At 25.1% G+C, this 14,997-nt stretch overlaps 8 protein-coding genes across 8 annotated transcripts in view, besides 18 other annotated features; 2 read left to right on the top strand and 6 right to left on the bottom strand.

Moving 5' to 3' along the window:
* Positions 1-663, bottom strand: part of EDI_247570 (exonuclease, putative) — a gene marked incomplete at both ends in the record, with an annotated part of 777 nt that extends 114 nt beyond the window's left edge. The window contains one exon of the mRNA XM_001733516.1: positions 1-663. This exon is cut by the window's left edge and continues 114 nt beyond it. Coding sequence (XP_001733568.1) covers positions 1-663 — 663 coding nt within the window.
* Positions 664-814: 151 nt separating this feature from the next.
* On the top strand, positions 815-1,875 carry EDI_247560 (geranylgeranyl transferase type-2 subunit alpha, putative; the record flags this gene model as incomplete). Its single annotated transcript, XM_001741787.1, has 3 exons — positions 815-817; positions 863-1,265; positions 1,328-1,875. The coding sequence occupies 3 exons, from the start codon at positions 815-817 to the stop codon at positions 1,873-1,875; spliced, it is 954 nt and encodes a 317-aa protein (XP_001741839.1).
* Positions 915-965: a sequence feature (AT_rich).
* Positions 1,271-1,326: a sequence feature (AT_rich).
* Positions 1,388-1,435: a sequence feature (AT_rich).
* Positions 1,633-1,677: a sequence feature (AT_rich).
* Positions 1,853-1,940: a sequence feature (AT_rich).
* Positions 1,941-1,948: 8 nt separating this feature from the next.
* On the bottom strand, positions 1,949-3,466 carry EDI_247550 (uncharacterized protein; the record flags this gene model as incomplete). The annotated part of the gene is made up of 1 exon (XM_001741786.1): positions 1,949-3,466. One exon carries the CDS (start codon positions 3,464-3,466, stop codon positions 1,949-1,951), a length of 1,518 nt encoding a protein of 505 aa, XP_001741838.1.
* Positions 2,033-2,084: a sequence feature (AT_rich).
* Positions 3,092-3,125: a sequence feature (AT_rich).
* Positions 3,197-3,225: a sequence feature (AT_rich).
* Position 3,467: 1 nt separating the features above from the next.
* Positions 3,468-3,521: a sequence feature (AT_rich).
* A 60-nt stretch (positions 3,522-3,581) lies between these two features.
* EDI_247540 (uncharacterized protein) lies at positions 3,582-5,159 on the top strand (the record flags this gene model as incomplete). Its single annotated transcript, XM_001741785.1, has 1 exon — positions 3,582-5,159. The coding sequence occupies one exon, from the start codon at positions 3,582-3,584 to the stop codon at positions 5,157-5,159; it is 1,578 nt and encodes a 525-aa protein (XP_001741837.1).
* Positions 4,279-4,299: a sequence feature (AT_rich).
* A 22-nt stretch (positions 5,160-5,181) lies between the features above and the next one.
* Positions 5,182-5,210: a sequence feature (AT_rich).
* Positions 5,211-5,681: 471 nt separating this feature from the next.
* Positions 5,682-5,711: a sequence feature (AT_rich).
* A 483-nt stretch (positions 5,712-6,194) lies between these two features.
* Positions 6,195-8,171, bottom strand: EDI_247530 (uncharacterized protein; the record flags this gene model as incomplete). Its single annotated transcript, XM_001741784.1, has 1 exon — positions 6,195-8,171. One exon carries the CDS (start codon positions 8,169-8,171, stop codon positions 6,195-6,197), a length of 1,977 nt encoding a protein of 658 aa, XP_001741836.1.
* Positions 7,143-7,174: a sequence feature (AT_rich).
* Positions 8,172-8,235: 64 nt separating the features above from the next.
* Positions 8,236-8,279: a sequence feature (AT_rich).
* A 2-nt stretch (positions 8,280-8,281) lies between these two features.
* EDI_247520 (protein phosphatase 2C, putative) lies at positions 8,282-10,681 on the bottom strand (the record flags this gene model as incomplete). The annotated part of the gene is made up of 1 exon (XM_001741783.1): positions 8,282-10,681. One exon carries the CDS (start codon positions 10,679-10,681, stop codon positions 8,282-8,284), a length of 2,400 nt encoding a protein of 799 aa, XP_001741835.1.
* Positions 10,682-10,739: 58 nt separating this feature from the next.
* Positions 10,740-12,969, bottom strand: EDI_247510 (uncharacterized protein; the record flags this gene model as incomplete). Its single annotated transcript, XM_001741782.1, has 4 exons — positions 10,740-11,218; positions 11,294-11,356; positions 11,539-12,837; positions 12,864-12,969. 4 exons carry the CDS (start codon positions 12,967-12,969, stop codon positions 10,740-10,742), a joined length of 1,947 nt encoding a protein of 648 aa, XP_001741834.1.
* Positions 11,379-11,427: a sequence feature (AT_rich).
* Positions 11,446-11,522: a sequence feature (AT_rich).
* Positions 12,934-12,983: a sequence feature (AT_rich).
* A 543-nt stretch (positions 12,984-13,526) lies between these two features.
* Positions 13,527-13,592: a sequence feature (AT_rich).
* A 353-nt stretch (positions 13,593-13,945) lies between these two features.
* The window catches only part of EDI_247400 (serine/threonine protein kinase ULK3, putative), a gene marked incomplete at both ends in the record, with an annotated part of 1,220 nt that continues 168 nt past the window's right edge, over positions 13,946-14,997 (bottom strand). Inside the window, one exon of the mRNA XM_001741781.1 lies at positions 13,946-14,958. Within this exon, the coding sequence (XP_001741833.1) occupies positions 13,946-14,958 (1,013 nt within the window). The remainder of the gene's footprint in view (positions 14,959-14,997) is intronic.

The following is a 14,997-nucleotide window of genomic DNA, read 5'->3' as shown; positions in this document are numbered from 1 at the left end:
TAATATACATGTAATTTGAAGTTGGAATAATGTAACATTAATTCCAAATGGTGTTTTAGGTAAATCTTGTGCTTGATATACATCACATATATTTGATACAATATTTAATTTAAATAATACAACAGAACAACCATATGGAATCATATCACTATCTTCACATATTACAACATCTACATAACCTGTTCTGGATAAATACGCCATCTGTGCATCTGCTCCATAAGGGGCAACAATACATTGAACTCCTCGTTTATGAAATGCATTAATTACTTTTGATGCATGAAATGGAGTAATGTCTATTGCTTGTTTCCAGCAAATTAATGCCTCAATTTGATTTCCTTCTTTTTCATATTTCAAAGCATTTGAATAGGCAGATTTTCTTCGTTTCAAACGTTCTTCTTCAATAAGTTTTTTTGAGGGTAAAGTTGCACCATCAAAAACAAAAATTGGTATAATTTTGTGTATATTAAAGAATTTGAGATATTCTAACATTCCATTTACAATGAAAAAGTAATCATTATTCACTACAACTTGTCTTGGGTTTCTTGTAGCAATTCTATGAAGTAAAGCATATCCATCAATAGCAGCTTTTTTATTTTTAAATTTATCAATTGATGATTTATGGATGATTGATGAAACAAAAGGAAGGAGTTGTTTTATTCCCATTATGTAAAGAAGTGTTAGATTATAAGATATTGATTGTTCAATTAGAAATGAAATTGTCAAGTTCTAGTATAGTATAATTCTAATAAAATCAAACAAAAATGATAACAATAAACTAAAAAAAAAAAAAAATAGAGATTTCATTTTGTTGAGAATGGTTTGTCTCATTTTTAAAAAGAAGAAAGATATTTATTTGATATAGCACGGAGTAACTAAAGCAGAAAAAATACAGATTGAGGCAGCAAAAGAAACACAAAATAAAATTAAAATATTTAATGAATTAAAAGAAAAATATAGAAATAAAACAGGAAGTCTTGAAGAACAATTAAAAATTAATTCAGAATTACTTAATATTTCATCACAGGATTATCAGTATTGGAATGAAAGGAAAGAAATGATAGAAGAATTATTAAAGAAAGAAAAGAATGAAATTGATAAGATTTTATCAAATGAATTAGAATTAACAAAGAACCTTCTTCCAAAAAATTCCAAATCATATGTTATTTGGTATCATAGAAAATGGAGTATTTCTAAAATGGAACATCCTAAATTTGAGATAGAAAGAGAGTTATGTGCTAAAATGATTGAAAAAGATTCAAGAAATTGTTTGTTAATTTTAATATCTCTATATAAAATAATAAAAAAAAACACTTAAATAATAAAATAGTTCATTGTTGGGGATATTATTTATGGATTTTAGAACAAGGAAAAATAAGTCAAGAAGATGATTTAAAATTTATTACAAATACAATTAATAAAAATTTTAGTAATTATAGTGCATGGCATCATCGTAGTGTTATCTTTAGTTCTTATAATAATTTACAATTAGAAAAAGTTATTGAATCAGAATTTGAATTATTATTAAATGCATTTTATATTGAACCAAATGATCAAAGTGGATGGATTTATTATAGATGGCTTCTTGGTACTGGAATGAAATGTTATAATGAATTAAATAAAAAAGAAGAATGGATAAATATTTTAAAAGAACAATTTAATAAAATTAAAGAATTAAATGATATAGAACCAAATTCTAAATGGGTAATATTTACAATGATTGAATTATATCAAATTACTAAGAAAATTGATAATACTATACAATTATTAAGTGATAAAGAAGTAAAAGATTTTATAAAAATATTACAAAGAATTGATAAAATGAGAAGTGGATATTATAAAGAACTTGAGAAAGATTTAATATTAATTCAAATTTAATTTAAAATTTAAATTTTTAAATAAATAAAAAAGATTTAATCAATCAAAATAATAATTATTATTTTCATTACAATTAGTTAATATTTGTTAAAGTATCATAAGATTGAAGAAATAATTGTAATCCTTTTATTTCTTCATTTTTAATAAGAGAATTTTGAATTAATAATCTAATATTATTTATTTCATTTATTCTTTCTTTTAATAATTTTCTTCCTTCTAAAGTTTTACTTAGCATCATTAAAAAGGTAATTCTTGCTTTAGTTGGTTTTTGAAGAGCTTCAATAATAAATTCTTTAAATCTTGAATATTGAGAAATTAATAAAATATCATATCCACTCAATGCTGCTAATGACATAAAAAAACTTTCACTTACAGTGTCATGTTCTTTCTTTATATTTTCTTCTATCATTCCAAAGAATTCACCATATCTACGAATTTCATCAGCAAATGGTTTATTTTTATTCATAAAGAATGCTATTTTACAAATACAAAGATGTCTTATTTTATCAGACACTACATTTGATAATACACATACTTTTAATATAGATTTAACAGCTAAAATTCCACTTTGTTTAGTTGCTTCTTCTAATAATACAGGAATAAGATTTTCATGTTGGTTTTTATAACATTCAATAATTGCTGATGAAAAAGGAACATCTTTAAGTTGAATGAAATAAGATAGAACAAAGAAATAAAAAGGAGTTGAAATAAATTGAAGAAGTTGATTTGGGTCTGTAGAGAATAATGGAGAATGAATTAATTGTAATATTTGAATGAAATGGTGTTGATATGGTGATTGTAAAAGATTAAGTAATAATGAATTTAACTCTTTATTATTAATATCAGCAATAAAGAATTGAATTGGAAATTCATTTAAACGTGATGTTATTAATTCTTTTCTATCTAATCCAAATAAAGCATCAAGTAAAGGATGTTTATGAAGAGAAGGTCCAAGTAAATGTTGAATAAATTGATAGATTAATTTAATTTCATTGTTTTTAAATACTGATTTTAAATAAATTGATAATGGAATAATAGTTTTAGGAATAGGAATATCTTCTGGATTAAAATGAAGAAGTAAATTAATAGTATTATTTAATAAATCAGGATAAGGAAGTGTAAGAGCATTAACAATAAAAGGAATAATTTGTTTAATATCTGATTGAAGATAATAAAATGCTGAATTTACTTCAGATGAAAGACACATTACTTTCTCAATAAATATTAAATATTTTGAATAATTTTTAATTGCTTGATTAGGTTCTTTATTAATTTTATTTAATTCACATGGTGCATAATAATTGATTATGAAACTGTAATGAATAAAATATTCTTTTAAAATTATATTATGAACAGATTCAAGAAGAAATAATATTTTTGGGTCATTTTTGTTAGTTTCAATGTAATGACAGAATGTTGAGTACATCTCAAATAGGGTTGATTCAATTAATTCTTTTTCTTCTAAATTATCTTTATTAACAATAATATTGAAATACCATGTATTAATTTTATTTAATGACTCAAGGTCAATTGGGTTATTAGAAGTACATTGTTTTATTATTTGTTGGATAGTAGTATGTAAATTCTCCATGATAATAATTTATTAGTTTTTTTTTAATTATACTTTTTAGTTTTTATTTATTATTCAAACAACATTATATTATTGAACTCAAAAGATCTCATTGATTTGAACCAAGACTATTGAGATGATGATGATGCAAAATCCACATTATTCGGAAACACCAACTTATAAAGAAGAAGAAGAAAACACAATAGATAGACTTGATTATATAAGAGATGAATGGAAGGAAGATGAATCTATCAGTCTTAATGGAAAAAGTATGAAAGGAGAAGTGATATCATTAGGACATACTAAAGATGGATATTGGATAGAAATAGGAGAAGGAGAAGAATATTATCTCATCTGGTTTAAAAGAGAATTGTTTTCATCAAAAGGAAGATTGTTTGGTATTCCATTTATGAAAGTAGCTAAACCACAAATGAGAGTTATTATTAACAATATATTAGTAGAAGATTATGAAATTTCAAAAAATGAAAAAAAGAAAAAGTATTTAATTATTCATCTTCAGAGTAATGAAACAAATAATACAAAATGGTTGTTTTATAATCAAGGAATATATCTACTTGAATATAAAACAAATGGAGAATTTAATCAAGGAAATAAATACATTATGAATCAACAAGAAGTAAAATTTATTCAAAATATTCATTATAATAAACCAAGTAATGAAATTAATTTCATTACACAAGATACTAATAAATATCTTCGTCAAGAAGGAATGTTTTTTGATATTATTGGTTATGTCATTGACATTATTTATTTAGAAAAAGATAATATACCAATAAACAAAATAGTAATGATTATTGGGTTTGATCCATCTGAAATTAAAAATATTATTAATTCAATTAGTAAAACTAATTGGTTTGGTATGAATTATTTAAAGAAAATTTGTCAATCAGTATCCTTTAAAACTAAAATAATTGATACAAAATCAATGCTTAATAAATGGGTATTAATAAAAAGTATACAATTTAATAAATATTCATCTTTTATAACACTTGACTATAGATTGATAAAACAACTTGAACCAACTGACTCAGAAGTTATTAATAAAATAAAAACAATAATAGAAGATGGATTTAAAAGTGATATTGAGACTGGAAAATTTATTGCAATGCAATTTACTAGTCAAAAAGAAATAAAAGAAAAGATTTTAAAATCATTTGAAAGTAATAAAAGAATTCAACATATTATCCAAAATAATGAAATTCAAAAAGAAACTAGTTTAGATTATAAGGAAATTAAAGAAACATCAATTGAAAAAGAAAAAGAATATCTTCCAAGTTATGTTTGTAATGAAACAATTCAAAAACAATTTGAAGAAGAAGAAGAATGTTATATTTTTAGTTATAGTGAAGATGATTTAATATTTAATGCAATGCCTGGAAGATGTTGTGATGTTAATGATGAAATCTTTAATAGACCAGTAATTCAACTTGATTTTAAACACATTTCTGATCCTAATAATTTAGAATTGTCTAATAATGTTAGTAAAGAATTAGATGAATTTATAACTAATTCAAATGAAACTGATGAAATAGATGAAAACACTGAAAATCAAAATCAAATAAATGTATTACCTAATTTAGTTATTACAAAATCAAAAGACCATAAAACAGATCAAACTGAACATGAAATAACCAGAAAACACATACCATGTTCAAAAGAACATCTTTTACCAACATTAAAAAGAGTCATATAATTGATTTAATTGACTAAACCACTTTTATTTATTTATAAATTATTATAAAATGTATCTAATCAATGTTTGTTTATTTCTTTAACAATACTTTGATTATTAGTACAATACTTTATATCATTATTTACTTACTTTTAGTTAATTATTGGAATAAAACTTGGTTTCTTCAATAATACAATTTAATCTTTTTTAATCAAGACCTTATTCTTTTTAATCTATTCTTTATTTGATTAAATTCTAAGACTATTCTTTATTCACACTGATTTATTATTTATTGAAGATATTCTGACAATTTATTAAGTATTCTAATACCAAAACATGCATTATTGATTAATCCTTTGATTGAATTTAGTTATTAGTAATAGTTAATAATCAAACAAATATTGTTTTGACATGCTGATTAATGATAATTTGTTTATGAATCTAATAAAAATATTTCTTATTATTTCAGTATTATCAATTTAATTTACACAACATATAAATTAATATGTTGTTGTGTATTTCTATATAAAACAATACCACCAGTTTATTTTTTATTAGAATATTTAAATTATACAAACATATTGTCATTGTATGCATCTATGAAGTAAATTCAAATGTACCTTCAGGAATTATTTTATTCATAGTGAGGATATTATTATTTTGACAAATAAATAAATCTGATCAAATACAAAAATACAAGAAATAACCATAATACCATTTTAAACTAATTAGTGGTACTACGCCAAAATGATAACCAAATAGCTCCATTAAAATTCTCGGTTTCATTATTATGGTTTTAAAAAAATTGAAATATTCCTTCTCTTTCAATGTAGAAATGTATAATTATTCTTTTTTTTTTTTAACTCTCTTATTGTGAAATTATGATTTACTTAATGTAAATGATGGATGATTAGTGGTTGAAATAGTGTCAATATAAACATAAAAAGTTTTCAAAGTATTTAAGTTACTAGAAGAGGTAACAAGGTTTAGATAGACCAATTCATGCCTTTTCTCATTTCAAAACATAGTAATTTGAATTCAAAATATTAACTTAGTTTATTCTTTCCATAAATATTGTTCAGCCTCTTCATCAAGACACTCAATATCTTCATCATCTTCTTTTTCATAATCTAACAATTCAAGTACTTGTTCTTTTTTATTTTCTTTGAGTAATCTTTTTATCTCATTTGGTTTGTATTTGTTCTCTTTTAATGAGTCTTTGTATAAAACCTTTTGGTTATTGTCAGTTGCTGTTTGATAAGAGTTATCAATTATAGAAAGTGAATTACTGTAATAAATAATGGCAGTTTCATCTTGATCAACAGGAATTTTTATTGCTCCACGTTTATTGTTTTTATTTCCATATCCAGCAAGAAAGTCATTAAAGAATATATAATCTTGTCCTGTTCTGATTTCAAGATTATATTCATTATCTACTATTCTTTTTTTATCTCCAATTAATAAATTTAAAATGTGTTTTATACTAGATTTAAGATCTAGTTTATTTAAGTTTTTACTTTTAAGTACATACACACCATGCTTTAAGAAATAATTATAGTCACCATAGTCCATTTCAAAACATCTCATGACTTGGCATTTTAACTTCTTTAAACCATCAGTCAATTCTAGGACATATGGTCTAGTGTTATATCTTATTAAAATCTTTTTATAAGAAGTATTACTATCCCGACTTTTAATCAATCCATGCTCTTTCAAATAATAATCATCCATTTTTGCAATTAATGGACTAGCAATTATTTTTTCATTATCATTCTCTATTGAAGTCATCTCATAAGCTCCAGATTCCAACCAAAATTTTGAATATATAAAACTAAATGGACAATTGATAGTACAATTACACCATCTATTAACAATTATGCATTCTACAATATTATGATTATACCACCTCATACTATTGTGTTGATTTTCTAATTCAAGGAAATCAAAAGCACATTCAAGATGTAATGTTACTAAGTTACATACTCCATTGAATCTATACTTTCCATTATATGAAATAAATTTAAAATAATTAATAACCTCGTTTATATTTATTAATTGTGTTTTAGATACTTCTTTAAATTCATTATCAACTATTCTAATATCACATTTTATTGAGATTCGTCTAATTTTCCAATCTTTAGTATCTTTCATCAAAATAATACACTTTGGTGCATTAATATTTAATTCTTCTAATTTAGAAGGAAGTTTTAAAAAAAATGTACATCCTTTATGAATTGTTATTGATAATTTAGAAATTATATAGTTATTTAAACACAATGACTTAATATCTAAAATATCTGTTTCAATAATAAGTTCTTTTATTCTATTTATTGAATATTTGTTTAATCTAAATTGGAATGTTTCTTCATCAAGAATACAATTATTAAAAGTTATAACTTCTTCACCTAACATAACTTTTTCTTGTTTAATATGATTAAAATAATGAATATTCTTAGTTTCTCCAATTCTATTGAAATAATTATCTACTACAATATTAATAACAACAAATGATTGTTGTTGAGAATATCTAACAATTAAATCAATACTTTCTTGATTAATCTTTTTGAAATATAACACTAAGATTTTTAAACTTTGTAAATGTTTTAAAATTGCAATATTTTGTTCATTAATATTATTAATTTGTTCAATAATAACTTTTTGAACATTTTTTAGTTTATAAAGAAATTGTATTTGAGAATTGTTTATTCTTACATTTAAAACCTTTTCAGATATTGTTTCATTTAATTTAGATATGTCGCATTGATTTTTTGTTGAATCGATCCATGTTATCATTTCAACTTCTTTACTTGTTAATAAATCTTGTGCTTCTAAAGCATTAATATATAAAGCACTAATATTTGGAATAACTTTTATTAAATATGGAAGATATGCCACCACATTATATGGATTAATATGAAGCATTTTAATAGCATTTTCACAATTCTTACTAACTTTTAGAAATAATTGAAACGTTGTTGTTCCTTTTAAGTATAATGCAACAATGGATAAATAAAATGGTTCTAATGTCTTCATTTGAGTTTTTAATAATGTTTAAAATCTTTTATAATCTCAATAAATAGTTCATTAAGACTCAAACTTAAAAATTAAAAAAAAAAACCATTAAAATATAATTATAAATAACTTCAACAATGATTATTGAAAAAACAAATTGAAACAGTGACATTATCTAATGTCTTTCTTTTGATTGCTACATCAACAAGATACCGTGCCATATCTTTTAAATTCTTTGGTAAACTTACTCCATCTTCATCAACTCCACTATCAAATTGTTCTTTTCCAAGAAACAAACGAATAATTGTTGTTGCATTTTCATAACTAAACACATCCCAAAATCCATCACTTGCAATAACTAAAAATTCTTCATCTCCTTTTAATTCTTTTTCAACAATAGATGGATCACATGTAACACATTTCTTTAATGGTTCATCTCCAATACTTCTTGAAACTCCTAATAATCCTTCAACTCTCCATCCATTGTTATTGTAAACTTTTCCCCCTGCTTCTTCAATCCTTTTCTTTTCATTTTCTTCTTTTGGAACATGTCGTGTTGATAATACTTCTGGTTTCATTCCTTTTCTACATAATACAATTTCTGTATCTCCAACATTTGCTGTTATAATATTTCTTTCAGTAATTAATGCAATTGCTGCTGTTGTTCCTGCATTAGCACTAAGTTTTTCTGCTAGTGGTTTAAATCCATTTTCTACAGAATAAATAGCATCACTAATGACCCTTTTCAAATTATTGGGAAAATCTTTGTGTCGAATAATTTCATTATATATTTTAAATGAACAATAATCAGCAGTAGATGTTCCTAAATGTCCATCAAATACTCCAAAAAATGCAATATTTTCTGATGTTTTATTACTAAGCATTCTCATATCTTCAACAAAAACATCAAAATCTTCCATTCTTTTCTTAGGTCCAATGCTTGAACTCCTTGAAAACCAGACCTTCCTCTCTACTTTTCTTTCACATTCTTTAATTTCTACATTGTTTAAAAGTTCATCTATTTTATTGGTTGAAACAAACACATTTCCTTCATTAAGTTCACCAATTTCTTCCCATTTTTGTGATTCCATTAGTCGTTGAACATCATCCCTAAAACTCATTGGAATACACTTTCCTTGATACTTCTTTAAATACCCATTAACAATTCTATCCTTAACATCAACTAACTTAATCGAATCAAGCCCAAGAACGTCTGATTGTGTTTTTTGAATTACATCTTGAAATTTTTTCATTTTGTCTTCTCGTGTTAATCCTATCATTCCAGCCATTCGAACTAACCCTCTTCGTGGAGCTGTTTTTGCTTTAGTTTTTTCTCTTTGACTATCATTTATTTCTTTTGCTCTTTCACTTAATGAACTATTACAAACTCTTTGTTCTTTTAATTGTTCTCTGCACCCACGAGTTAACTGTGTTGAAATACATCTTCCTCCTCTCTGTGTTTCTATTGGTCTTTGTCTTACACACCTACGTTTTACAACTTCTTCTCTAATCATTGTCTTTGCATTTAATTTTGGGATACAAACTGACCATTGTTTCATTTGGTGAAATAAATATAATACTGCTTCAACACAACTAATGGGACTTCTCTCTGGTGTTTTATCTCCTAACATTATCCCATTGACTTCCATAGCAGGGCACATAAACATAAGTGATTTTCGTGTTTTTACAAAACTTCTTGGTGAGTTTTGTATTGCAATTGCATTTTCGTTACATTGAATGTTTGGTAATTTCTCTTTTTGTCGAATTCTTTCAAATATTTGTTGTAAGAATGATTCATTTAATTCATGGTGAATAACAGAACAATCTAATCCATTATAAAGATTGAGATCATTTTCCTTTTTCCCTTCTTCTTCAGTACATAGTAGTGTAATTGAATGACCTTCCCTAATTAGAGGGAATATTTCATTTTGAAATTTCACTTCATCAGTTGCAATAATAACTTCAATTTCTTTTTCTTCTTTTTTATACGTTTTGATAAGTTCTGAAATAGATTGAGAGGGAACAGGAATAATTGTGTGGTCAGAGATGCAACTAGGAAGTCTCTCGAATTGATCCTCAATGATGATATCACTGTTATTAATTCGTATAACTGTAATTACTTTGCAATGAGACAAAGTTTTAGAAATTGAACTGAGGATTTTATTTATAATGTTTTGATTTTTCATATTAATGAAGATAAAACATGAAGATGGAACTTTTTCGTTTAGAGATAAGTAAGTGGTCATATAACCACAAAAATAAGAAATACGATCAGATACTATCGGAAGTAATGATGTTGATGAATTCATAAGAAAAGAAGATTTTCCTTCATCACATAATATTGAAGAACCTGGAAGAGATGATAATGTAACTAAAAATGAAGAATTTTGAGAAAGCATTCCTTGTGTACTTTTCAGGTAAACTGAACGTTCTAGTGTATTAGAAACTTCAGAAACTTCGAAAAAAGATGAGAATCTAGGGTGAATAGACATGACATTATTGGAAGTGATACTAAAGTTAATAGTTGTCATTTTGTGATCATTTTCGATTAAAGGCAATGTTATTACAAGACTAGGACAATCTGAAAAGTCAGAGATAATAAATGGGAAGGAAAGAGAAATAGGGACACAAACTATTAAAAGAGAACTCGGTGAATGAAGTAAATTTCAGGGTAAAACAATGGTCAGTTGATTGAAGTGCAATTAAAGCAAAATTAAAATAATCAAAAACAATTTGGTTTGGTTGATTGTTGATATAAAACCCAAATGATTTAGGAAAAATAATGAAAAGATGAGGAAAATCATTACTGAGAGTTACAGTTATTTGACAGTTCCAAATAGTAAGAGTAGAAGATATACACACATCAATATAATTTATTGTTACTAACTGACATTGACTCAAATACTTTTGAACTTCCAACCACATTTCCATTTCATTTAATTGTTTTTTTTCTTCTGAAAACAGGGTATCACTGAATTGAGAATAATAGAAACTCATTTTCTTTGGTAATCTGATTGTGGAAGTCATAGTCTCACACCTTTGATCTGAAAATAAGATTTCAGGAAGCCCTATTTTTAGTATCTCTTATTTTCTTTTATAGGTGATGTTGAAAGAGACATTCAAATTTTATCAAAGAAAAAAACATGAGATTGTTTTTTGTGAGTTTTGTTGAGTAATGGGATTTATTTTCGGGATTTTTCTTATTTCTTATTGACAGTTCCCGACTTGTTTTTTTTTTTGATTTAATAAGTAAATTCGTTTTATTTTTTATTATTTTCTGTGGTCTAAAAATACGAAAAAATTATAATTATTTTAATAATATTTCTATAAATACTTAATTGTATATTCGTTATATATAACATTAAATAATATGAAAACATTCAATTACCTGGACCAAGGACTCGTTTTCTGAAGTCACTTAAATCCTTTTCCCATTCTGTTGGAATGTCCATTTCCCCTTGGAACTCCCTAACCTTTGTTAATGTGATTAATCTCCTTCCCCAAGAATGACATAATACTTGAAGACTATTTGCAGCTAACTCTAAACAACCCATTACTTCATTTGGAAAATCTTTTCCACGATCTTCTGGAAAGATAGAAGGGAACCAAAAAACTAATCTTCCACCAACGACCAAATTTTGTGCAGCAAACAAGAAGAGGTCATGAAGTATTTGATCTATTCCATATTGAATTCTTTGAGGAATATGAGGATGATAGTCTTCTCCCCAAATGACTGGCTTAGGAACCATATCAGGTTTTCTTTTTCCTACCTTTTTTGCTCCCTCTCTAATGCCATAAGGTGGATCAGTAACAATACAATCGAACATTGGACGGACTTGTAATGAAGATAATGCAAAATCATTAGTAACTAATCCTAAGAAATGATCACGAAGATTGTAATAGTCAATATTTGTAGTAATATCCTTTAATGGTTTTCCCGTATTTTTAGTGTAATATGCTTTTGACCTCATAGCAACATTACTAATATCCATCCCAAGAACATATGATCCAAAATGAGCAGAAGTAACTAGTGTAGATCCAGTTCCAGTAAATGGATCACACATAACAGTTCCAGGTCTACAACAACCCATATTAGACATAATAACACATAACTCAGGATCCATAGAAGTAGTTCCGATATATGGTCTAACTTTTAAACTAAAGTGATTAACCAATTTTCTATTACCTTTACATAAAGAATAACCAAAATAAATATTTTTAGGTTGTTCTGTAGCTTTTTTGAGATGACCAATATTTTCCATAATAGCAATACTTAATTCTGGTTTTTTTAAATTAACATTACCAAGATAATCATATAATTTAAAATCTTTAAATTTGTCAAATCTTTCAATTTGTTCCGGTTGTTTATAATTTCTTCCAAAACATGTTACTTTTAATCTAAATGTTTTTCCTTTATGAATAGGAATTAATTCATCAGCTTTTGAATATACAATAGGAACTAATTCCTCATATGTTTTTGCTTCTCCCCAAATTTCATATACAGTTTTAATTAACACTGACCTTGAACATATTTTTTTAATATCATCAAGGCATTCAAATGTCGCATACATATAAACGTTATCAAGAGTTTTTGGGTCATATTCGCATTTCACTTGAAATAATCGAAGTAAACTACTAAATTCTCCAAACCTAAAATCAGGATGGCTTTCATAAAATCGTATTAATACTTTCATAAACAAATGACTCAACAACTATAGTTCTTTGTAATTAAAACAAGGGTTTTTTCTTCTTTTAAAATTTCATTTATGAATTGCTCATCTTGTTTTATTATTCTTTTATAACTATTTTTATTATTCATTTTACTATTTATATCTTATTCAAGTCCATTCATTCTTTCTATTTAAATACTTCTTCTGTTTTAACCTCATTTACTAACTTTGGTTATCATAAAATGGTTGGTATTTTGTTTAACCATTTATACTCTTTTGTATCATTAACTAAATTATTACCTAGTATAGAATCATGATTATAATTTTTAGATAATATCAGAAAATTTTCATTGAATTATCTATATAAGAGTCATCAGTTGTATTTTGGATAGAAATAACTTATAGCTATCTGATCATATCAAAAAAAAACACATCCTAAATTTTATTTCTACATTTTTTATTTTTACAAACTTAATTGGTAGATTCTTTTGTTAAATCTAGAATCTTATCTAATCTTTTGTTTTATTTTTATTATACTTAAGTAAAAAGTACTTTACTTATTCACTGAAACACTACCTATCTCAAAAATAATTTATTTTTCTTTTCTTGAATAACAATTATAAATTTGACGTACTAACAATCTTAAATTAATAGCATATTCTTCAAAAACTATTCAGTAAGTTAGTATTGTTCATAGTACTGTTTCTAATTAAACTAAAAGAATAAAATATTAATATACAAAATTATCTTTTTATCAATAAATGATTTAAAACAAGAATTTTTCTTGATTAAAACAATCAAAATTTATTGTTCTGAATTTCTAATTTTAATTAACATCTTTAATCAGTTAATCTTATTTTAAGTTATATTACCAGAAACTTACTTTTATTTAGTGAAATTTTTAAGACAATAATAAACTCATTGTTTATCTAATTCTTTTGATGAAGAAATTTTTTTATTTTTTTGCACTTGTAATAATTACAAAGACTTTAAGTCTTACAATAAATAAACCGCAGAATCACTGATTAAAAATTCTCTCAATATCATTAGAGACACAGTCTATTTCGAAATCTTTTTAATTCGATTTCTTTTTTATCGTCAAAGACAAATAAAACTAATAATGAATTAAATATGACTCATGTATGGATGCTTATAGAAATCTTCCCAGGATATTCGTTTATCTTCGTCATAACACATTAATTTTTTCACTAAGTCAATAAGTTCGGTATATCGACTATCTTCTCTAAAACGAAGAGGAAATTCTACTTCTTTTCTTTCTTTCATTTGACTATAAAATTCTTTTTTTGTTGTGGAAAATGGATATTGACATGTTGCAAGTCGATATAAACATACTCCAATTGAATATAAATCTGTTTTAGATGTATAAGGTTGTTTTCTAATGATTTGTGGTGATGTAAATAATGGAGTACCTTTAAAAGTAGCCATTATATCAGCGATAGCACGACCAAATCCAAAATCAGCAATTTTGACAATAGGATAAGGTTCATGTTTGACCAATAAGAAGTTCTCTAATTTGATATCACGGTGAATAAACCCTTTTTCAAAATGAAGGTAATGTTGAGATGCTGCTATTTGTTTAAATAAATTACTAACTAAATCAATTGGGAGATAGTCATGATGTTGTGCTGCATAATTACTAAGAAAAGTATCTAAATCTCCTCCATCACACAATTCCATTATTAAAAATGCCCTTGGGAAATCTAATTTTAAATTTGGTGCATTGAGTCTAAAAGCAAATGAATCTTGTGCAACAGTATAATTGAGAAATTTAACAATATTAGGATGATTACATAATCTCATAATGATTGCTTCTCTTTGAAGTGTTGAAACATTCTCTTTTCCACTTTCTTTAATTGCTACTATTTTTCCATCAATATCATGAGCTTGCATAACAATACCATATGACCCATTTCCTAGTATTGATTCAGCAGTATATTCTGATAATAAACAAACTGGTCCATTAACAAAATCAATACATTCTTTTGAAAATGGAAGTTGACTAATTTCAACACTACTTTTATTTTCTTTAAATGATTTAATGAAATCATTTGATAATGGTAATTGAATTAATGGTGAAATAATTGTTGCAATACTTTCCTTATAATTTGGTATTAAATCTTCATCCCCATTAGAAAGATATAAAACACCCAAAATAA

This window comes from Entamoeba dispar, genomic scaffold (genome assembly GCF_000209125.1).
Source record: "Entamoeba dispar SAW760 scf_1105229464049 genomic scaffold, whole genome shotgun sequence".
Classification (NCBI taxonomy): Eukaryota; Evosea; order Mastigamoebida; family Endamoebidae; genus Entamoeba; species Entamoeba dispar.
The sequence above is the reverse complement of the archived record's forward strand: the minus strand, read 5'-3'. Positions and strand labels throughout refer to the sequence as shown.